The sequence below is a fragment of the Drosophila gunungcola genome, unplaced genomic scaffold (assembly GCF_025200985.1).
Source record: "Drosophila gunungcola strain Sukarami unplaced genomic scaffold, Dgunungcola_SK_2 000122F, whole genome shotgun sequence".
NCBI classification, from domain to species: Eukaryota; Metazoa; Arthropoda; class Insecta; order Diptera; family Drosophilidae; genus Drosophila; species Drosophila gunungcola.
In genome coordinates, this window is record NW_026453283.1 from 81,496 (window position 1) to 105,097 (window position 23,602).

The 23,602-nt window shown below is 45.9% G+C and overlaps 4 protein-coding genes across 9 annotated transcripts in view; 2 read left to right on the forward strand and 2 right to left on the reverse strand.

Moving 5' to 3' along the window:
- Positions 1–149: 149 nt before the first annotated feature.
- LOC128265405 (DNA topoisomerase 2-binding protein 1-A) lies at positions 150–5,003 on the reverse strand. The gene has a single exon (XM_053001391.1). It carries the CDS (start codon positions 4,814–4,816, stop codon positions 416–418), a length of 4,401 nt encoding a protein of 1,466 aa, XP_052857351.1. The 5' UTR covers positions 4,817–5,003; the 3' UTR covers positions 150–415.
- A 518-nt stretch (positions 5,004–5,521) lies between these two features.
- Positions 5,522–8,606, forward strand: LOC128265412 (E3 ubiquitin-protein ligase MGRN1). The gene is made up of 3 exons (XM_053001401.1): positions 5,522–6,929; positions 7,003–7,970; positions 8,037–8,606. The coding sequence occupies exons 1-3, from the start codon at positions 5,668–5,670 to the stop codon at positions 8,204–8,206; spliced, it is 2,400 nt and encodes a 799-aa protein (XP_052857361.1). The 5' UTR covers positions 5,522–5,667; the 3' UTR covers positions 8,207–8,606.
- A 665-nt stretch (positions 8,607–9,271) lies between these two features.
- The window catches only part of LOC128265413 (glutamine-dependent NAD(+) synthetase), a 41,714-nt gene continuing 27,383 nt past the window's right edge, over positions 9,272–23,602 (forward strand). The window contains exon 1 of one of the 2 annotated variants that reach the window (XM_053001404.1): positions 9,272–9,435. The gene's annotated coding sequence lies outside the window, so the exon portion shown is untranslated. The remainder of the gene's footprint in view (positions 9,436–23,602) is intronic. The other variant, XM_053001402.1, reaches the window with a different exon arrangement.
- Positions 9,655–23,602, reverse strand: part of LOC128265407 (cytosolic carboxypeptidase Nna1) — a 32,554-nt gene continuing 18,606 nt past the window's right edge. For 2 of the 5 annotated variants that reach the window (XM_053001394.1, XM_053001395.1), the window contains exons 3-10: positions 22,426–22,578; positions 20,737–21,724; positions 18,972–19,848; positions 18,379–18,652; positions 17,463–17,743; positions 17,226–17,385; positions 16,663–16,821; positions 15,569–16,585 (exon numbers count right to left, since the gene is read on the reverse strand). In XM_053001394.1, the coding sequence (XP_052857354.1) occupies positions 16,358–16,585; positions 16,663–16,821; positions 17,226–17,385; positions 17,463–17,743; positions 18,379–18,652; positions 18,972–19,848; positions 20,737–21,724; positions 22,426–22,578 (3,120 nt within the window). In that variant the 3' untranslated portion in view covers positions 15,569–16,357. Of the gene's footprint in view, positions 10,796–11,466; positions 11,875–12,381; positions 12,951–13,673; positions 14,295–14,997; positions 15,134–15,269; positions 15,386–15,568; positions 16,586–16,662; positions 16,822–17,225; positions 17,386–17,462; positions 17,744–18,378; positions 18,653–18,971; positions 19,849–20,736; positions 21,725–22,425; positions 22,579–23,602 lie in introns of those variants that run through there. The other 3 variants (XM_053001397.1, XM_053001398.1, XM_053001396.1) reach the window with 3 other exon arrangements.

The window sequence follows — 23,602 nt, forward strand, 5'->3', positions numbered from 1 at the left end:
TTCAAAGTTTTCATTTTGAATTTAATTTATTAAATACAAAAAATGGAATGAAATAACAAGAAAAATAAAATAAATTCCGCTTCGAAAAAGAAAATAATAATTATAAATTTCCTTAGCATTTTCAGTTCGTTTGCCCATAAATGCTCTCTTATTATATGTAAAGATTATAAATAATGCTTGAAAAAATATTCAATAGTTTTCAAACAAATAGATTTTAACTAGAAAAAAATGCAAAATTATAATTACAAATGAATGTCTCATAATATATATTTAAATTTAAAAGCCTAAGGGCTTTAAATTTACAACTTTTCCGTAAACTAAAAAGTATCAATTTGGAACAGCAACAACAGAGAAAATTTAAACAAGAATGGTGATTGGTGATGAATTTTAGATCGGCATTAAGTGTGTTATCCAATTACTTGAGCTCGTACTTGCCGAGATCGGCATCCCGGCCGTTCATCAGATAGGCGTTGATGGACATCTGGCTGAGCACTCGCACACCGCTCTGCTGGAGATGGGCCATGTCCCTGGACGACAGCGGCGCCTTCTTGGCGTCCACGAAGCAATGGGTGGCTGTGGCGGCCAAGGGATCGGCGGAGAACGGTGAGCTCGGCTCCAGGATGCAGGCACCGCCAGCACGCAGCACATTCCTGATGGGCACACCGCTCCGTTCGTGCAGGCTGAGGATTACGCGATGATCGGAGAAGGCCCCCTCAACCAAACCGCGTGCCTCCAAATCGGTGCGCCAACGATGAACGGCGGCGGCAATTGGTTCCTCCTCCGGCGCCAGAGTGGGCAAATTGAGAGCCTTGGGATTGCCCCATTCGTAGAGGGATTCGTCCAGGAAGTGTCCGCGCGCATGACACTGCTCGATGTACTGCAGATTGAGGATCCATTTGCCAGCGGCAATGCAGGCCAGCATCTTCTCGCCGCGATTCGGACGCTCGCATAGCAAATGGGTGCAGGCATCATCGTAGTTCACCAGATTCTCGCACATCTTGCCGCCCATCTGGACGATCCGTTCGATCAGTTCCGTTCGCTTCTCATCATCGTCGCCGCACGAGATGCTGAAACAGGGCGTGCCCCTGTGCTGCATCTTGGGCGAACCGCCCGACGATCGCCGCTTGGCCGCATTGAACTCGGCGGGATCGCGCCAGTCGACCATGTCCTCGGTGCCCAGGGCGAAGCCCTCGGACTCAAAGGGCTGCACATATTGCACCTCGCTCTCCACACACTCCATGTCGCTGTCGTGGCTTCGCTTCAGGCTGTTCCGTCGCGTCTCGCAGTTCTTAAGGTAGTCCGTGATCTGCTTGACATCCGGCGGCACCGCAACTGAAGCTGCGGCGGACTCCTCGAAACTGATCTTGTCAAAGTCAATGGTGCTTTGGCCCTCCTCGTTAAGAGTGCTGGCTCCTTCGGATTGGCGTGGAGCGGCAGTAGCTGCTGCTGATGATGCTTCTGCTGGACTCTGTGTGCCGGCCACGAAGGGGGATTGGGTGCCAGGGTTACGGGGTGAGCCCATGGAGACCCTGAGTGGCGTCTTCCTGCCCACCGATAGCTTGGGTGTTTTCGGGGATCTATCAAAGTTCAGTTTGGTGGCCTGACTTCTGGCCGGCGGCTTCTTCTTTTGCAACCTGTTCGGTTCGTGCTCCTCCACTGGTGCTGTTCCTCCACCGGCGCCACCAACATCATTATCAGCATCAGCATCAGCATCAACATCGTCATACTCGATGCCAAGCGTTTCGCATGTGATCCGCATTACACGCTGCCTGATGACGGCCAGCGGAGTGTCGGGCTTGATTTTCTGGGTGGGCAGGCGCCAGCGCCGCTCGAAATCATCCGCCATCCGCTGCTGGAATTCCGGCGTGAGACAGAAATCCGGAATGCCCGGTGTTGGGCGAGGATGTTTGCGACTGACCGGTGTGCACGCCTGTCGCCGTATGCGTTCCAGTTCCGGTGTTTGGTTCTCACGCATCTCACGGATGATCTGGCGCACACAATCCTTGCCCTCATCGTTGTCCAGCCGCTGGACGAACTGCTCGAGGAAGTCCAGATTGTAGTTCGGTGCACCCACCTGGCTAAGTGGCGTGCAGGGCGAATCGGGCGACGTGGTGGAGCTGCTGTTCCGATGGCGAGCGCTGCCCCCGGGAATCCCGGCCAGCTCGGAAACCCTCTTGTTGCGCAGTGGCGTAACTTCTGGGGCTGCAGGCTGGTTCTCCACCTCCTCCTCTTCCTGCTGCATGGTGACCTCTGGTGCGGCCACCGTCACCTCCTGTCTTCTGGGCGTACGGACGGCATTGCTCTCCCGCAAACGCGGCGAGATGGGAAAATCCTCGGGACTCTTGCCCACCAAATAAGCCGCATAGGGCAACTTGTGGCCCGTGCGGGCGCACTGCACCAGCCAGTCGGATGTGACCACGGGATATTGCCATTTGATGGCTCCCTCGTACTTGGAGCCCTCGGCCGTGGGACACACCAGCAGGGGTTTCTCCTTCTTGATGAAGGTCTTGTTGACACTGGCGCCCAGCAGCTCGGCTGTCGCATTGATGAAATCCCGCTCCAAGCCCGCATAGGTGGACACCACAATGGTCATGCCCTTGAGCGGCATACGCAGGGCAGTGGCTGGCACTGGTTTGTGGTAATATTCGAGGGGCAGCAGCTCGTTCTTCTTCATGCAGCTCTCGAGGAACAGCTCGGTGACCACATGGCGCGCCTTGACGGGCAGGTCTGCGGTGTCGAAGGCCACCTCGAAGCTGACAATGGCAAAGTCCACCTCGTCCGCGAAGCTCGAGGGGACCAACAGACCCTGGGCAGCCTCACACTCGGTCAGCATTTGGTTGTAAAACTCCGCATTGAAGCACTCCTTGTGCACGTACACGGAGATGCCCGTAAAGTAGTCCAGCTTGTCGTAGTCAATGGCCAGCGAGCTGGCACTGAGATCGGGCAATGGCAGAGCGGCGGCGCCGGCAGGATTGGAACTGAGATGAGGATGGGGATGTGGATGTGGATGGGGATCGGGGAGCACGGACTTGCGCTGGCATATCTCCATTTGAGTGGAACTGGCTGCTGGGTGGAGTAGACTGATGTCCACCGGCGGCAATTGGGCCACAGCACCCTGATCCTGCGAGTACTGATCGAGCAGGAGGTCATGATCCTGCTGCTCCTGTTCCTGCTGTTGCTGCTGCTGCTGCTGCTGCTCCTGGTGATCCGGCTCCTGCTCGAAGAGCTTCTTTTTGATGGGCAACGTGGGCTGCTTGAAGCTGTGATTCATGGAGCGCAGCGTTCGCTTGCTCGCTGGCGAGGCCACATCGGGTTCGCGATTCTGCGGCAGCGACACGCGATGCACCAGCTCACTGACCACGCGGCCAGCACGAATGCTCTCCAGCAGCCAGTCCAGCCGCACCACATGCACCGAACCCATGAGACCGTCGCGCTGCCACTGCCGATACTCGCCGTCATCCAGTTGGCCCACAATGATGTGCGAGACACCCTCGTTGGCCTCGTCGTAGCGCATGGCTCCGCCCGTGTTCAGTACCCTGTTGAGCTTCTCCCGCTCCTCCGGCCGGAAGCCACTTAAGTACACGCAGCAGCCGTCGAGGAAGGCGCCCGCCTTCTTCGCCTGCCGCGGACAAATCTCGGCCAGCACCTGCTGATAGCTCCGACCACTGCTGCTGCTGCTGCTGCTGGTGGTGGTGGCCTGCCGGAGCAGATCCTTGGCGGGCGAATTGCCGGGCAGGCTGCTGATGGATTCGTTGACGGTGGTCAGATCGCTGCCCATGCGTCGCGAGCCGGAAACGAAACTGATCCTGGAGAGATCCGACAATTGCGTCTGATCCGCCGCGGGCGTGGCGGACATGCGAGTGCTCTTGTTCGGGGTGGAGGCCTTCTTGCCCGGCCGTACCTCGTAGTCCTTGGTGGGCAGGGCATAGCCGCGTTGTGAGCTATCGAATATCCACTCCGGCAGCAGGATATCCTTCTTGTAGCGCACCGCCGCCTTGTACTTCTCGGTGTCCGTCTTCGATTGGTCGGTGATGACAATGTCCACCACCTGGGAGCGAAAGGCACGATGGTAGATGCCGCCATTCTCGTTGACCAGCCGCATCACCTGATCCTTGCGCGCCACATCCAGGCCGCTGCATGTGATGTTGGCCCCAAAGAAGATGGGCAGCCGGTACTTGTCAAAGTCGGCATCCGTGGCCCTGATCCCCTCGCGCTGGCTGCGTCGACTCTGGTCCCAGACGTACTGCACCCAGTCGACATGCATCACGGGCACGCCGTTCAGTGTGGCCTGCTCGTACTTGCTGGACTTGATGGTGTTCGATATGAGATGGGTGGTGCGGTGGCCGAAACTCTGGAAGTAGGCACCGCCCATCCAGTGGATGAGTCTGCTCAGCTCCTCCTTCTTCTGGGGCGTTATCCCCGTGGCCGAGACCTGCAGATCCCGCATGGCCGTGGTGTAGATGGCACTGCTGCCCAGCGGTATGGGCTCATCGCGGCGCAGGCATGTTATCAGGCAGGGTGGTCCCAGGATCAGGGCCCGCGTCTGCTGCAGTTGCTCGAAGAAATCACCATCGAATTGGGCCAGCACGAAGACATCCTTTTTGGTCAGCTTGCCGGCGGCTATCAGGGGATAGCCCTCGCTGGGCTTTATCTGCCGGATTTGGGTCTCGGCCAGCTGCTGGCCCAGAAGTTCCCGCGCCGCCTCGAATTGCTCCAGGGTGTCCAAATCCTGGACGGCTCCGCCACCGCCTGCATCGCCCGGCTTCTGGTTGTTCACGAAGTACGCACAGATGGACTCGTCCATGCTCATGCTCATGATGGCGGCGTGTGTGTGTGTGATGTGCTCCGTTTTTCGCAGCGAAATGCCTTGGTTTTCGCACTTTTTTCCCAGTTTGCTTACGCTTTTTTGGCGCCGTTTGTTGTTGCTTTGTGTGAGATGGCAACGCTGGCTTTGCTTTCGTTGGCAACGCGGGATCGAGCTGTCCGGCAACGCTGGCTGCGAGTAGATTGTACATAGGTACATGTTTTGGGTACTTTCCTTACTCTTAAATAAAATATTCTAAGTAATGTTTTTAAAGAGTGCTCAGAAAATCACTGGCTATTTTAGAAAGGCTCTAAAAAAATTGCTTAAAAAAATAACAATAAATAACATTCAAAACGTGACACATAATCTTAATATAAGTTACAAATATCAACAAGGACCGAAATTTTATACAATGTTCAAATGCATGCAAACAAAACAAATAGCAACATATTTAAATCACTCATAAAATAACAAATACCTTTAACTTGTTTTAAGAAGCCTTAAGGTAATTACTATTTTATTTTAAAACAAATAGAAGTTTGGTGAATCAAAGTTATTTAACTACTTTTATATAACAGTTTGTTTACAAAATTTTTAAAATTTGAAAATCAATCATTTTATAACGGTTTTTAAAACAGATTTTTAGTACCGTTAAAAGCATCGATACATTGATATTTTGGTTGACCTTTTTATAGTCGTTATCGGTAATATCGATAACACGCACTGTCGATTGTTTGGCAGCTCTAAAAGAAAGGAGGAAAAAAAACCTAGATAATAATAAAGCAGAGAAAAGAGAAAAGCATCGGTTATATTGGATCGGATCGGATATCGGAAGCATCCAGTGACCACTGACCACTGACCAAATGGGTAACTTTGTGAGCAGGCAAAATGCGGCAGTGGAGGAGGCGGATCCGAGCACTAACAATGCCTACAAATATCCACCGAGAATGGGCAACTTCTTTGGCACCCACTTCATTATGGGCGGGGAGCGCTTCGACACGCCCCAACCGGAATCGTACTTGTTTGGCGAGAATGCGGATCTGAATTTTTTGGGCAATCGGCCCACGGCCTTCCCGTATCCACCGCCGCAGGCCAACGAACCGACCAAGACCCTGAAAAGTCTGGTCAACATTCGCAAGGAGTCGGTGCGTTTCGTGAAGACCCTGAACGACAAGAAACTGGGCACTGGCGTGGTGGACAAGCCCAAGATGAAGGAAATCGACAGGGATCTGGATCTGGACAAGGAGAAGTCCAATGTGACCATCGAGGATGTGGACGGCAATGTGCTGTGCTCCATGGGCCTGGGTGGCGGTGATGCCGATATGACGCCACCACCGCCACCGTGCTCGTACAACATCGAGTTCACCTTCGACTCGGACGCCAAGTGCGCCATTACCATCTACTACTTTTGCTCGGAGGACGTCAGTCCCAGCGGCGTGACGCTGGTGCCGCGCGAGGGCCTCACCTCAGAGACGTACCACTACGAGAAGGGCATCAATCAGTGCTTCTCGCAGCCGGGTCACGTCTTCAATCCGCAGCAGATGCCCGAGGACGAGCTGGGCTACAGCCCCGGCCGGGAACAGTACCCAGTGGCCATCCACTGTGTGGTGGAGGAGGGCAGCGACGAGTGCCGCCAGTCGCACACCACCATCTGTGTGATCGACCATCATCCGGAGAACGGCAGCTATGTGCTGCGCGCCCTCAAGCAGAAGATCTTCGTGGATGGCCTGTGCTATCTGCTGCAGGAGATCTACGGCATCGAGAACAAGGCGGTGAATAAGACATCCCTGGACGAGGAGATCGACGATCATGGCAGCGAGTGTGTCATCTGCATGAGTGAGACCAGGGACACGCTGATCCTGCCCTGCCGTCATCTCTGCCTGTGCAATTCGTGTGCGGACTCGCTGCGCTACCAGGCCAACAACTGTCCCATCTGTCGGGCCCCGTTTCGAGCTCTGCTCCAGATCCGGGCTGTCCAGAAGGGTATTAGCACGCATGTGCTGCACCAGAACACGCCCACATCGACGGCCGGGGAGCCGGCGCCGGTGGACGTGCCGCCGGGCTACATTCCCGTCTCGCTGATCGAGGCGCTCAACGGACCACCGCAGTATGTGGCCAGGGCCAGGTGAGTAACGTTGGGTTTCTTCGATTCGAAACGGATTCTTATCTCTTTTTTTTAATACCCTACTGCCGTTCAGGACCAGTGATCACGACATCACAGACTCCGCCGCCACAGTGGCCGCCTCGACAATGACCAGTGCCGACATCAAGGCCACCTCGCCCATCAAGTCCAGCAGCCAGCGTCGGCCGAAGATCAAGAAGAACGCCTCGACATGCACGTCGACCAGTGAGGTGGGCACCATTACCAACCAATCGGGCGGCAATGCCAACGGCTCATCCACACACTCCGTGGAGATCGAAAGCGATCCGAAGAAGTCTAGCGCGGCCACCTGTACTTCGCCCACTTTGGGGGCATCCACGTCGCCGGATGCCAAACAGGACAAGCTGCAGATCGTCAATGAGCGCAAGTATCCCAGATCCACGGCTGGATCCGGTGGCGATGGCTCTGCCGGCACCGACGACGATGTGGACAGCGAGAACGAGAAGCTATCGCCGTTGCTTTCGCCCGGCAGCAAGAGCAAGAACATGTCTAGCAAATCGCTGAAGCAAGTGGTCGCCTGTCTGGAGGCAGATGAAGTGGATAAGAATGGCGGTGGTGGCGCAGGTGGCGGTGGCGGTGGCGGTGGCGATACCCCAAGCGAGGAGTCTAGCCTCAAAATGGCCTCCTCGCTGAAGCGCTCCAAACCGAGGCCAGAACTTAGCGGTGGCGGGGCATCTTCGCCCGCCGAGGCCACGGCCGAGGATTCGGATTACTACACGCCGGAGGATACTCAGAACTCGATATTGAGCCCATTGTGCCCCACGGAGCGGGCCAAGAGTGGTGATCCATTGGGCGCGGGAGTCTGCGGCAATGGCGGCTTGGGCGTGGGCAGGAGTGTGGGATCGGTGGGCGGACCAACTGGAGTGGGACCAGTCGTCGTCGGCTTCAGCAGTGCGGTGAAGAAGAACCTGCACAAGAAGTCCACCTCGGTGGGCAACATGGTGGGCTCCGGTTCGGTGACAACGGTCGTCGATTTGAAGTCCAACAACGTGAGCTCCCTTCCAGGTGGGTTGCGTTTTCAATTCATAGTATTTCTCTTTGTGGTAAAGCCAGATTTCTATTCCTATCCAGACATGTTGGACAGCCCGATCAGCGGAAACTCGGCCTCAACGCGCAGCTCCAGCGACAGCTACTCCTCCAGCTCGTCCACCAAACAGCTGCTCAGCTCCAATCCGACCACCACGGCGGCCAACATCATTGTGGATGACAAGACAGCTCTGCAGAATGCCGTCAATGTTTAGTGCCGGTCTCAGTTGAATTTCGCGGAATTTTAGCGTTTCGTTTTCTCGTTTTTAGCCTTGCGTTTACTCTATTTATTCGTAGACACATAGAATTAGTTAAATCAATGCTGCTTCCCCCCGCCCGCAGGAAAAATTTAATTTGAGCATGAGATAAGGATAAGGATGGTCAGGATGATATGATGATATGATGATGATGAGCAGGAGAATGGCCACCAGGACAAAAACACTTAACCAGTATACAGTATACACACACCATACACACACACACACACACGGAATGACAGACACGTCCCGCATGCATGTGTACGTAGTTTAATCTAGCATAATGGCTTGGGTATATAACAAATAAATTAAATCAAATAAACAAAGGCGCCTAGGGCGCTGCATTCCACAATATAAATCGAATCTAAGTACTAATCGCATTGGGCGGTATGGGCCACTATTTATTGATCATTTTAATTCCAGTGTATATCTCTGAACTTTAATTCATGGGTTGATTTCGGTCTTATTTAGATCCGAAAGCGCAAATACATTTCCTAGGGTTTGATTACTAATAAAGCCTTCCATTTTTGTGACTTCAGTAATGCTTAAGTTTAAATGTTTAAAATTAAATTTAAATAATTTAAATGAAAATCAAATTCAATTTACAGATACAAATGCAGTTATTTTTCTTAAAATGTAAAAAAAATCAAAAGATATCCTTGCAATAATAAAATTGCTGCTTCTCGGTTATTATTATGACTTGATATTTTATTATTTACTCTCGAACCTAATATTTTAGTTCGAATTTGTATAAATATTACGTATACGTTACTAGCAGAAGATGCTTGAAATCACGATTTTTATTAAAGTAAAGATAATACATATATTGTATGTTTATTTACAATGGTAAGTATAAAAATGACGAGTTTGATTTAAATACTAAAGATTTAATTTTATTTTATATGAATATTACGTATACGTTAAATGTATGCATAAAACCATTTTTGAATATACAAAACCTATCAATTGTTCGCTATCGATAACAAGCGCCACCCGAACTATCGAAAGCTTTCGATTGGTCGCCCCATCGCAGTGCCATCACTAGAGGTCACTCTTGGAATTGGGCAATAATTTGTTTACCTTTCGCCAGTTTAAGCTTTCCGGTGGTTTTTGGAGCGGTAAAGTGACTGAGGAGCCGCGGCGTGAATTGTGCGAAGGATCGAGGGACGCCAGTTGATTTGCCGAAGGTATGTAGGCGGGAATTTCCCGTAACCTGTGGCCCGGAATCCTTTTGATTATTTTTCGGCCTGAGCCTCCGATTGCCGGACATGTGCGTAATTGATTTTTCGGTCAAGCATTATTTATTTACCAACTCGAGCAACACACACACACACCCCTCAAACACTCAACGCATTTGTTTTTACATTTTTTTTTTGTTTTATTGCAAATCTCAATAGAAAAACCTCCAGCGGAAAAAAAAACAACACACACACACACTAGGACTTTCAACATTATTTTTGGGGATTAACTGTAGGTACAGAGAGATCGAGATTACATAGGCATATATAAGGTCTATAGAGAGATATGTATATGAATTATTTAGTTAATTTAGCTAATCATTTCCTTATCGGTATTTGTTTTGCGTAACAAACTTGAAGATATGGGCGGTATCAAATTCGACTAAAATTTTGAACGAAATATATAGGGGTTTTCCGGATCGGATCGGATCGGATCGGATAGGCAGATCTATGTACTTCGGGGATCTCTGGATGATACTATTTCGGTGCACCGTTGGACAAGGTGCGGGATTTGCGCTTCTTCAGCTTGGTCTTCACCTTCCGCACCAAATTCACGGTGTCCAGCGAGATTCCCGTGGCGGATTTGTTGGCCTGGACATTGCCATTGCTCCGCTGGTACTGCATTTGCTGCCCGGAGGAGGAGCCCAAGGTGCCGGTGCTGCTCTTGGCCTGCAATCCGGCCGCATTCCGCATCCGACGCGAACTGCCACCTGGCATATTGGTTGGCTGTTGCACGGCTGTGATGACCAATCCGCCGGTCTTGAATTTGTTGGGTGCACGTCCTCCGCCGCCGCCGCCGCCGTTGCCGTTGCCGCCCTGCATGTGACCCATGACCCCGGCCGAGTGCATGCGACCGGCCATGGATCCGCCACCACCAGTACCCTGGCCCTTGAACATCATCCGTTGGTGCTGCTGGTGCATCTGCTGTTGCTGTTGCTGCAGATGCTGCTGCTGCACTGCGGATCCTCCGGCACTGTTGCGACTGCGGGCAAATCGGGTCACCAGTTGCGTGGTTTCCGCAATCTTCATCATGCTGCTGGACTTGCGTTTCACCTTTCCGCCCGATTCGGCTGCCATCAAAGCCTGGACGACTTTGCTCTGGCCCGTTCCCGACGACTTCTTGGCCATGGGCCTGAAGGCGCCATGCTGCTCCCGATCACGATCACGATCACGATCCCGATCCCTTGGATGTGGCTGCTGTTGCTGCTGCTGGGAGTCATCCACCTTCGTCAAGCGCTGCGAGGGCTGCGGCTGGGAGCGTTGACGCTCCTCCTGTTGCTGCCACAGGAGCAGTTTCTGGGAGCAGGCGCTACAAGAGAAGGGCAAATTGGGAATTAAGGCTCTCAACTGGTAAAGCTAGATGTCAGGACTGAAAAGTGAAATGTTTCATCAGAAAAGAGTGCTCTACTATCATTTACTTTTATAAATGTACTAGTTTATGACTATTATATTTTTGATAGTTAGAAGATAGGTCCCTTTCAAGTTAGAATCATTTTTTAAACATTATAATTTTGATTGTTCCAAGTCAACTTATTGATGCAGATTTCACTAAAGATGTGACTGAAGATTTAAATATTTAATCAGAGAATATGAAATGTTATGTATTGGCTGTTTTTTGCAACCTTTTATAAATTATGTCCTTGTTAGAATCAGCAATTAAGACCTCTTTCAAGTTGAAATTAGCTTTTAAACAATTTAATTGTTTGTTCAATGATATGGTGATTTCGTTTGATCAGATTTGAATCCTGCGTCTACTATTTAAGGGTACTCTTACTGAACAGTGATGACACAAACATGTTTATGTTTGTACAAATTATTATACCTTAGAAATGTGATATTTTTGAGACACTCCCTACATTTTCTTTTGATATATACCTTAGTTATATTTCTACAAATGTCTAACAAATTATTATCGATTTCCTTAATTAGAAATTTCCAATTTCTAACGACTGATTGCCTTGGCGATACCCGTTTACTTACTTGAACAGATCAACTTGCTCCAGTTTCCTGGGCTTGCGTGGTGCTCCTATAAAAGCGGGTGGCACGCCCATTGCGTTTCCACCGGTGGCAGCTGGCGGCTCCCTGCCACTGGATGTGAACATGGCTCGGTTATGCCCACTTCCACCCGCTCCTACTCCGCCTCCTCCGCTGGTGACGCCTCCTCCTCCTCCTGTTCCGCCTCCACCGCCTGCACTTCTAATGGCCGCCGCAGCGTTGGCCATTTGAGATCCTGCCATTGAGTGACCCTTGTACCAGGCCAGTGGTCGTCCATCCGCATCCCCGTGCGCTCCCGTCCAGACTTTCTTCTTAAGCGAGAGCTTGAGCTGCAGATCATCTGCCGTTTGCACATTGCCATTTCTCTGGGGAATGAAGTTGCTCGGAACACTTCTGAAAGTGGGCAAATAAACCACATTAGCATGAATTGCTACATATAATGATTATATTCGTTTGTGTTGCTTTTTGCTAAAGAACTCGCATTGACCAACCTACACTTAAATAACAATATTCCTCGAATTTTGAAGAATGTTCCTTAATTTTAGGAACAATTACCTAAACATGACCTTAACGATGACCCTGTCATATATATTTAGAAAAGCATTACCTTACAAATTAACAAAGGCCTAATGGTAATGAATTTATATGACATCAAAATGTCCTCTGTAAATCATTAAAAATCAAGAAATTTTGTTTTCTGAATGCATAGAAAGCTCAAGAATTCGCGTAGGATGTAAAATGTACTATATTCAGGAAAGCATTACACCCAAAAATGTACAAAGCCTATATGGTAATGATTTTTTAAGGCATCGGAGTGTCATGTTTAAATCATTAAAAATCAAAGAATGCATGGGTTCATAGAAAACTTAAGAATTCGCGCCAAATGTAAAATGTACTAACCTTCTAGGCGGCGGTTTGGTCATTGCCTTCATCGTCGGCTTGGCTTCGCCCATGTAGAAGTTGGCCTTGCCCTGACCACCGCTACCACTGGGTATTTCCTGCTGGTCGAGATTGTGCCACGAGTAGGTGCGTCTGGCGGATGACCCAGCTCCGCCGGCCTGTCGCTGCATCATGGCCATCTGATGGCCGCCCGTGTCCAATTCGGGTGCGGTGCGCGGAGTCAGCTTGTAGACATCCAGTTTCTTGCCACCGCCCGGAGTGCCGCTCTTCGAGGGCGTGGTCACGATCAGTTCCGGTGGCATGTGGGCGGGCTTTGGCTTCTGCACCACCGTATCGCCAATCTCCTCGATATACCGCCGCTGCAGATCGCTCTGGAGCAGTGTGTGCCGGAGCGGAGCCACTGCTCCGTAGCCATTTTGTCCGGTCGTCGGCGAGTGCTCCTCGTCGTCGGTGGAGAAATGCAGATCCGATCCCGGATCCGTTGTGGGCAAGTCCAGAGTGGTGCGCACCACTTCGCCACGTTTCTTCGGCGGCTTGCTTCTCACCTTGGTGCGACGCGCCTGTGTGGACTAAATGGGTTAGATGGAGGAGATTGGAGGCCAAAAAGGGAGTAATCAAATTAGTTGTGCTTTCGTGCTGGGTGGTGCTGCTATACTGAAAGAAATAATCTCCTGAATTGTTCAGTCCTTCGCTTGTTTTTCATATGAAAAAGGCCTACCGTTTTAGAATATTTTAAATATTCAAAAAAAAAAAACTTCTGATCAAAATTGTAATAGCATTGGAAAGGGTATAATCATCATAGGTAGTGATCTATTTTAATTTTTTTTTTTATAATACAACATTTTTTTAGCTATCAACATGTGTTTAATTTTTCATTTAAAATTTATAAATATTTAGGTATTTCCTTGCCTTAGAAAATGAATATAAATGCTTGTTAAAACTTATTAAATACATATATAAAAATTAATTTAATAAATGTATGTCCATCAACATTAATATATATTAATGTAATGTAAAAATTGTATTATTTTATGTATTTCTTTAACATGTGTTTTGTGTTGATTTTACAATTTAAATATTTTTATATTTATGTGTTAGAAAAATTGTTGTTGCAACTATTTAGATATTCTTATTTCAAAATGAATTTGAAAAATTTCTAAATTTAATTTATCTCAACTACTTATTATTCCCACATGTTGATAGATAAAAAAGGGCAATAAAAAATAAAATTTAAATAGGCTGTGAAGTATAATGATTTTAAGTTCTTAAGGGAGACACGCTTTAGCATATACCTTCTTGCGGCGGTAGATGTAGATGCGTCGGTTGGCCAGCCACAGCCGGAAATTGCGATCCACGTGAAGTTTCTGATTGACCACCGGCTTCCTCTTTTCCGTGGGCATGAACTTCTTCTTTCTGCCCGTTTTCTTGGACCCACTGCCCACTCCGCCAACGGTGGCCTTGACCCTTCGCTTAACCTCCCTGCTGCCTGCTGCGGTGCTGGCACTGGAGCACTCGGCATCCCGAAAGGATTCGGTGCGCGAGGTATCCAGGCTATCGCTACTCTCTGAACTCTGAGCTCCAGTCGCTTGGCATTTTTTGATCGGCGGCGGTTTTCGGGCCAGCTGCCTGCTGGAATTCTGCTGTTGGGATGTTGCAGTGGTCTCCATGGTTAATCCTGCTGCTTTTACGGCAGCAGACACTGGCGTGGGCGTGGCATCGCCTGTGGCGTTACTGCCTCCACCTCCACCTCCACCTCGCAAACGTTTTGCATTTGGAGACGCCTTGCCAGCACCATCGATCTTGTGACGCCTCCTCTTCAAGGTGGTCAGCGTTTTGAACTTACGCTGGAATAGCGGCGTAAAGTAGATCCTGTCCAGCTCGTGCATCACTTTGCGCATGCGTCGCATGCGAAACTGCATTTGGGAATGGAGGAAGTTCGGCAATAGGGTGCAAGTGCAGTGCGAAAAAAAATATATTTTAACCCATTTTGTGACAGTTTTAAGGCTGATCTTTAAATAAGACCTAACTGCTGGTTCACAGAAAAATGTGTATATAATGATCAATCTATGCATTCTTTTTTTTATAACTGAATTGTGTAATTTAAAAAAATATCACACCGATATAAGAACTTTTATATTTAATTTTTATTATTTCTAAGATAAAGAAGAAGTCATAGCTGTGGAACTTGAACAAGGACTTAAGTACCATTCTTTACTCTTTTTTAAACTTTTATTTTCAAAAATATCACACCGACATAAGAACTTTTATATTTAATATAAAGAAAACAAAAATCCTTTGTAAAGTGGTGTAATTTGAACATGGACTTTAGTATTCATTTGTTATTCTTTTTTAAACTGGATTGTGTAATTTCACACCGACAGAAAATCTTTTTAATTCAATTTTAAATATTAAATATTTAAACACGGACTTTAGTACCCATTTTAACATATTATAAACAAACAGAGCTTATTTAAATGATAAATCAATTCTTTTTTCATATGAAGCTGTTTTTTTTTACTCATGTGTACCGAAAAACGATTCAATAAAAACAGTTTTCAATGCGCTGCATAAAATGGGTTAAGCAAGACAGGTAGACAGGAATGGGTCTCCACTTACCTTTCGGATCTCGTGAATCACCTCCGGCGAACTGGGCGGAGCTCGGGTGGGGGCACAACAGGGGCCCTCCAGATCGGAGGCAGTTATCGAGTGCTTGCCCTCATTGTCCGAACTGGAGCTGCAGTTGCCCTCGTCGCTAATGGGTTAGTAAGAGTGAAAAAGGCATTCGCCAAAGCGATTAGTATAGGTTAGTAGTTAACAAAAGAACAAAAAAAATTTGCATCTATGTTATGATTTAATGTTTAAACAAAATGCGGATATGAAAGACCCACCTTGAGTAATCCGACAGGGGAATATTCAATGGCTCGTCGGCACTGGAGCCTTCTCGCATCAGTCTTTCGATAATTTTGGATCGTAGCCTGTCCTGTTGTTTGAGTAAATTTAAAATCTATTGTAAATGTTAATGCATTTGGATTAGTGACAAAATCAAACACTGGCAAAAAAGGAAAATTCAATTTATTATAATGGTTGTGAGTGTGCAGCAATAATAAAGCAATCATTACAAAATGCAGCATCAATAGCGTTTGTGAAAAGCAAAAAAACTTATTGCTAAACTAAAAGACGACAATACAAATCATATGTAGGTATGGTATTTATTTAAAAAAAAAAAGTAATATTCTCCGGTTATAATAATACGGTTACGCTTAGGGCTAGCAACATCGAAAGAAACGCGAATTATAGTTAGATTATAGTAACTAGGTTAATAATAGAGAGCTCTCTAGTGCCTTTTGCGATGCTGTGCTGGGTGTCACAATTCTAGCTACGTTTGTGCGGGATCAGGTGGTAAAGTGTATATATATATATATGTATATATATTTATAGATAATCTAAGTACCCATTGCGTGGATAGTATATCGGTTTGTGACTCTATCCACGCAACTGGGTGCTCAAAAATATTAGAAAAACGGCGGTACGCGCAAATAGACAGCATTGAAATTAATTCAATTCAATGACGCACATACATAATCCCCTATTGGATGCATATGCAGATGATATATGCCCAGATATAGGAAAGAGCATATCTGTCATATAACTTCTGTGGCTCTGGCCGATATGTGTGTTGTTTTTGAAATTGTCTTAGATGTGTGTAGATGTATAGATGTATTTTTTATGGATTTGGGATTTTGAAATTCGGGTCAGCACAGCAGCGCTTTTCTTTTTTTTGTTTTTGACAAATTGCAGGCAGCGACGAGTTGGCGACAACAATAGCGATTACAATTACGATTGACGATATACAATTAACGATTATAGTTTAACAATAATATTTCAACTGGCACAAGTTGGCGTTTTACAGAAAGAGGCGTGTGTTTCGGTGTTCCGTGTTTTTTTTTTTTTTTTTTTTTTTGGGGATGGAACCTTCCTAGGAGACACTTTTCTCCACAGAACGTTTCACTTTCAGTTTGTCGTTCATTATACATCCCTGATCGGCCATTTTCTGTAATTTCAATGCTTTCTGTTCGCGTTTCTCGCGTTTTCTTATCTTTTTGATTTGTTTAAACAACTTTGCGTGCCGCTTTACTTTGTTCGGATTCTCATCGCAGTAGTCCAAAAGTGTCTCACAAAATGCTCGTCCCATGTGCTCATAATCCTATTAATACAAATTTAACAGATTTCCATAATTACAAGTAAGTGGAGGTTGGGGTTTGGCTTAATTATCGCACTCACCTGCGTGTTAAAGTGCGACCCCTTGCGCGATCCCAGCGAGGAGCCGCCGAAGGAGGCCTCGATCGTATAGCTATTGGTGATGCCCAGCATCCAGACCACAATGCGTCCGGTGCCCTCCTTGCTGCGCTGGATCTTGAACTTGCAGCTCTCGAAGGAGAACTACAAATGTAATGCGGTTAGAGTGGTGTCAGTGGCAAAGAAGTCAGTTACATAGGAAGAGAAATGTTTTAAGCCCCACACTTGGGTTAAAAAACAGAAGAAAATGTATCAGAAAAGTATGCTATAATTTTTTTTTTTTTTTTGAGAATACACGAAAGTAGATTGCTTAGCCTTTAATACTTAAATCGGATAAATCACTCATAGAATGTTGTTTTATTTTTGCTTTAGAAAAAAAGGATAGCATTCAGTACAAAAAATATATTAAATATTTAAGTTTTGATTGATATGTTTTAATTTAACTAAAAAAAACTTTCAAAGCTTAAAAAGTTAACAAAGCCTTATTTTGCCAAGTTCATCTGGTTGGGATGATTCTCTTCGACCTGTATTGGCTAGGGAAAACTCACCCGATCCGCACTGTTCTTGTGCAGCATCAGCGGAAAGACCTGCTCGGTGAGCTTCTTCTCCGGGTTGCGTTTGTTCTCACAGCCATATATGAATATGTTGTGTTTGCGTGAGTGAGCGTGCATATCACAGTACATGGCCACGCCGCATTCCTCAATCAGTCTGTTAAGTGAACAAAATTGTTATATATTCGATAAACATTTACAAATTATATCATTTAATTTGACTAATCCACTTACCTTCTAATCATGGCTTTGGTATACCAAATGGATGGATATGTCTCGCGAATGACCGTGCGGTACTGGCGGTTGAGGTCCTTGCCGGTCAGCGAGTTCCGGGTGTTGCCCACGATGACTCCGTCCGGATTCAACATCGGCACCAATTTGAATATGAACTTGTGCCGCAGCCGCTTTGCTACCGTCGTATCCCCCGTGATGAAGTCCATCAGACCCTTCATCATCCACGAGGCAGGTGTCTCGCTGGGATGCACACGCGCCGACACAACGATCGATTTCTTTCGCTATGTTTTGATTAGATAATTATATGATACTTTGAGGCCACAGAAGTTTCTACATAATTCTCAAGTGAAATTTATTACATAAATTGGCAAAATTAGTTTTTAGCACATACCTACACAATAGATAAAATATTTTTTTAAAAAATTGATCTCTTTAGCTTTGCAAGTTTTCTGTCAGCTTTTAATTCCTTATTTTTTTGAATATATAAGGTAAATTAAAATTTCTTTCGCTATATTTTGATTAGAAAATTATATGATTACTGGTAAACAATTTTTATACTTTGTTGTCACAGAAGTTTCTACCTAGCTTTACACAAATTGGGGATATAAGTTCTTGGCACATTCCTACAAAAAATCTGCAGCTTTGCATGTTTTTACTCAGCTTTAACTCTTAATTTTTGAATATAGAAAATACTTTTCAAGCAGTTAGATAGTAGTTGTGTACATTCCTTCGGTTGTTTAAACCTTAAGTTAAATACTTAATTTTAACCTTTGCTGTCGACTGGCAGGCGCCTTTGCTACATTCGAGCTACTTAATTCAAAAATAATGTCTCATTAAAACTTTAGCTACCTCTGATATGGACTTTATTTGCAAAAGTTCGTCGGCAGATTAATTGCCATTAGATTAACTCACTCACCCGCATGTTCTCCTCGTTGGAGGAGGGCGCCGTCACCGTCAGATAGTAGACATTATTGCCCGCCAAGGTGCGGCAGAGTAGTCGCAGCTTGCAGAACTTGGACTTGACCGGATGGCGCTGGATCTCCATGAGGTAGTCCTGCAGGTCGCTGTACGTGTACGGGTAGCTGTGGGCAAAGAACACCGTGTCGTCATCGTGCTCGAACTCGATGGTGAAGGTCAGCGTGTACGTCGAGTTGTCCTCGTCGTCTTCGTTTGCGCTATTGCTGGCACTCCTGGTGGGAAAAAAAGAGGTACCACTTACAAATACTTCTGAATGAAACAACTTTTAAAGGTGTCTTTAATATAGTCTGATGAGAAAAAAACATTTTTTTTTTTTTAATTAAACAAGTTAAGGTTTTTTTTTTTAAGTTTTGGTTGGGTAATTGAATAAATCGTCTTGAATAGCTCCTTTAACGGATCAACTTACTCATCATCGTTTCGGTATTACATTTTTTTTTATTATATCAGCCAATTAAGGATTTTTCTTTTTAAAGTTTTGGTTGGATAATCGGATAATTCGTGTTGATTAGCTCCATTAATGGATCAACTTACTCATCGTCGTTCCGGTAGTAGCATATATTGTCCCCGCATCTCCGCCAGCCTTCGCTCTTCTCCTTGGCGCCCAGCGTTGAGTACATGACCGGCTGCATGCCGTCGTTGTAGAGACTGTCCGACTTCACCAGATTGACGATCGAGAAGCGGTAGAGCATCTTGCGTCTGGTGCGCCGCACCCGGAAATAGAACCACTGCTTGGACCGGCTGGTGTAGAGATCGGGTCGCAGGTAGAGCTCATAGTAGGTGGGCGTGATCTGGACCGCCTTGGCCAGATTGCCGCTCTCGAAGCGCGATTCGAACTCCAGGCCGTCGTACTCCTCGGGATTCATGGGGTGACAATTGGTCACGAAACGGGCTCCGCCGACGGCCGATCGACTGAACTGCGCTTGGGGTAAATCGGAGCATAGAAAAGATTGCGACGGGTTGGTGGTCATCGTCGTCATTGTCTGGTTAGTACTTGTACTGGAGTTAAGGGTGCCGGTCGTCTCCTGGCTGGCCATCGAATGCAACAGCTGCTGCTGCTGCTGCTGCTGCTGCTGCTGCTGCTGCTGCTGCTGCTGCTGCTGCTGCTGATCCTTGCTCAGCCGGAAGACGTTGTTACCAGGCGGAGATGTGGTGCGATTAGTGCCCATCGAGGTGCCAGTGGTGCCCGAACCCGCTCTTGCTCCCACCATTCCCCCCACTCCCCATGAGGATTCGTCCTTGCCGCCCAGACAACCGTCTCGGTGGCGCCCTCTGGCGAGCGCCGCTGCCAACGCCGCCGCCGCCGCCACTGTGTCCGCATGGGTGTGCGGTACCGCTCGGGGTAACGGCGGTCTCACATGCAACTGACGGCTCCGCGACCGAGCGAAGGTCTGCTCCTGCGGATCACCAGCTGGGGAATTGGGTTATTGTAGGGTTGTTAGATGAACAAAGTACCGGCAGGTTCCTATACAGTGAAAGCTCTGTTGCGGGACGTTCTGTAGGCTCATTACACTCAAAGAACACCCAAAAACCAAAATAACCAGACCTGAAGTGTCTAAATAAATATAACATTTACCCTAAAATTAACCTAAATTGGTTATATTTTTAATGTAGTTTATGTATTTATACTCTTTAGGTAATTTGGATACTTTAATTATAAAGCGATTACAAATTTTAAAACCATTTAAAATTATGAAGCCATTAAAATGATTGGATAAGGGACTTTGCGGATGAGTAGTCTATTTATTTGCTTTTGTATTAAAAACCCTTTAAACAAATTAAACCAAACAAAATTGTATTGAAGTAAGGCTTTAAATTCATAAAATCACCCTTTCTACCCAAATATAATCATGATTGTAAATAAAGATTATACTTGGAAACGCACATGGGTGTGAATCTCTCCATGCAATTTGCTTTAATACTTATTAAAATTAGAGAACATATATAATAATTTTAATTTAATTTAATTTTATTTTAGACAAACAGCAGTTAAGCTGCTATTTAAGTAAAATACTTCTATACCAGCTTTAATTCAGTTTTTATGAAATTAAAAGTTATGCTTCTAATTATGTAAATGTACTCCAATTGTAACCCTCCAAACAAAGCTTTCACTTACTATCCCTTATTTTCGATAAAATAAATAGATCCTCAAGTTAAAGCAATTTATGTTATTAACTGTGGGTTAATAACCACAAATAGACTCGAAATAAAAGCCTTCGAAAATGGAAATTGTTATTGTAACTTAGTTAGGCTTAGATCGTTCGAACTGGTGACCCATTTGCTAAACCCCCATGCTTACAGCCAGCCAGTCTGCTCCTGCTCTCATCTCCCACCAGCGTTTCGGTATCCGAAACGGATCCGGGACCGGGACAAGGACGCTTCTCGGCACCACCAGCCAGCCGGGCGGAATAGCTTCCGGTGGTCCTGCGCACGGTATCGCCGCTCCCCGAATCCTCCATGTCCGAATCGAATTCCTCATGCTCATTCTTCACCTCCCCGAGGCCAGAGCTTCTATGGGTACTGCCCATCACCACCACCGCACCGCCCTTGGTGATTCCCCTTTTGGAAAGCGACTGGGGAGCCACTGCAGCGGATCGATCCTGGCGAGCACTTCGCTGGAAGGCCACCTCTAAGCGGGCTATATTCGTTTTGGGCAACTTGATGGGGGTGACGGCGAACTTGTTCGATACCTTTTGCGATCCCGTTGGTGGGACGGCGGCGGGATCATCGTTATCCACCATCCTATCGATCACGGCCTTGGCCACCTTCTTGCCAAACTGACTGAGAACGTAGCGCGGCGAGGCGGGCTTGTATTCACTGGTGTTGTTCTTCCAAATATCATCGATATCGCTGGCATCCTTGCTGGCCTCCGAACGGCTGGCTGCCCTCGAGTTTCGGGCCGTTCCACCGCCTCCGCCGCCGGTGGGTGTTCCCGCTTCTGCCTCCTCCTGGTAACGCTTCTTCTTGGCCTCAATGAGATTCTTAATGATGGCCTTCTCCTTAAGCTCACCACTAAATCCACCACCGCCACCTCCAAAGCCACCGGAGCTATCGTAATCATCATCATAGTAGTCATCGTTGTCATCTAGGGAGGCACTCGTGGATCGATTGTCCACCGTGTTGATCATCTTGGACACGCTGTTCAGCTTGCCACGGGCACACCCACCGCCCCCCGCCAGACGCATGGGCGTGGCCCGGCTGGGGGGCGTTGAATCTTGGCGGGAATCCGAGGAATAGTCCGATTCGTCACTGGACTCATCCTCCTCCTTTTTCGCCTTGGGCTTTTCCTGTATGATTTGTCGTGACATTTAGTTTACACATTTTTAAAATACCCCAAACAGCTGGTTAGTTCCCATTTAGTTGGTTAGTTGGTTAGTTGCTTTTAGCCCATTTTAATTGATCAACTTTCCCCATTTGCCCGTTTTAGTGCAGGTGCAAAGTGCAGGAAATTCACGTAGTTACGCACATTAAATTCGATTTCAATTTGTTATTCTTTTAAATGCAGAATTTGAAATAAATTACACATCATCCTTTTTTAAATCGGAGTTTCTATTCGTGTTTATTTAGCTTAAATTGCATAAACTCGCTTCTTATAAATATACACTAAGTTTAAAAGTTGCAAAATAACGTCAATTTTTAAAAGGATCTAGTTATTAATGATCTTTTATATACATTTTATTCTTTTACGTAATTTAAAAATATAGCAAATTTTGCAATTATCAATAAAAAATTGACTTTATAATTTTCCATAAAATATAGAACTATTTTGTGATATATTGCAAAATTTAAGCTTGACTAAAAGCATTTCTTTTCGAAAAGTTGTGGTAAATATTAATCGGAATATTTAGAGTCTCAACATCTTTGTGGAAAAAAACGTCAAAACATCGAATCATATATAATTAATAAGATGTGCAATTACTCCAATGCAAATCGAAATCGAGCAAGTTCTGCGACAGTTGGGCCGTAAATATGGACAAAGGATACTCACGTAGTTGACGGCGCTAATCGGACTGTAGCTGAACACCACGATGCCATTCTCCTCGCCCACGGGCCGTGGCTTCAGCTCGTTGCCCGTCGGAGCGTTGAGCGGCTCCGGCGTAGCGGGCACGTACGGAATGTGTGTGATGCGCTCCTCGATGACCTGGATGTAGAATGCGAGAGCAAAATATGTTGTCAGCACGAATATTTCAATGGCTCATACACGAAAATTCATCAGTATCAAAGATTGTAAAAGTAAAGATGTGAACACTATGAAAACTGTGAATTGCTCAACTTAGCTTACGGCAACATGGACACACCATTTCATTCTGTTCCTAACAACTGATTACTAAATATCCAGTTTAGTTAAAAAAAATGATCCCTTTTGTCTAATGAAATTATTAAATTAATTTGGGCATCCCTTTTTATACCTTAATAGATTGGTTTGGCCTCACCACTTAATACTTTTAAGAAAGTACCTACTAGTAAAAAAAAAACGAAGTAAATTCAAGTATTTAAATATTTTTGGCATTGATTTTTTCCATTGTCGTTTTTTAATTAATTTATATATGCAAATAATAATTTGTTTTTGTTTGTTCTTTTGACCATTTTCGGAATTCAATTTTCTGCAAATTTAATTTAAATTTAAACCAAAGTGTATACATAATGCATTTTAAACAGGTTTAAAGATTTTAATATTAAATCAAGCGATTTAATATACATTGTATTTAAATTTATTTATTTATATAAAATGCATTTAAAACAAGTTCAACAATTTTATTATTAAATCATGCACTTTAATATACATTGTGTTTAACATAATATGTGTTTAAATACAAATGTTGAATTCAATGGCCAGATGTTTATACTTTTACTATTCCATACTCACAATAGTAGGGAACTATTTAAATTATTTATTACCAAGATTTGAAAGTCACTTAGCTAGTCACTTTTTAAATTACCCCGATCGATACAACTCCGATAATTACGCTAGGACACCTGTTGTGTTTTCAAGGTCTCCTTAATTAAAGGCAATGATATTTCGATTCAATGCCACAGATGTTGTTCGCCATTGTAGTTCTCATCGTTTTTTTCGTCCCTGACAAGGAAATTGGCGAGTGTCAGTCGGAGTTATTCATTACATTGAAATTCCCTGTCACCGATGACGATTTGCTTTGTAGCCGGTG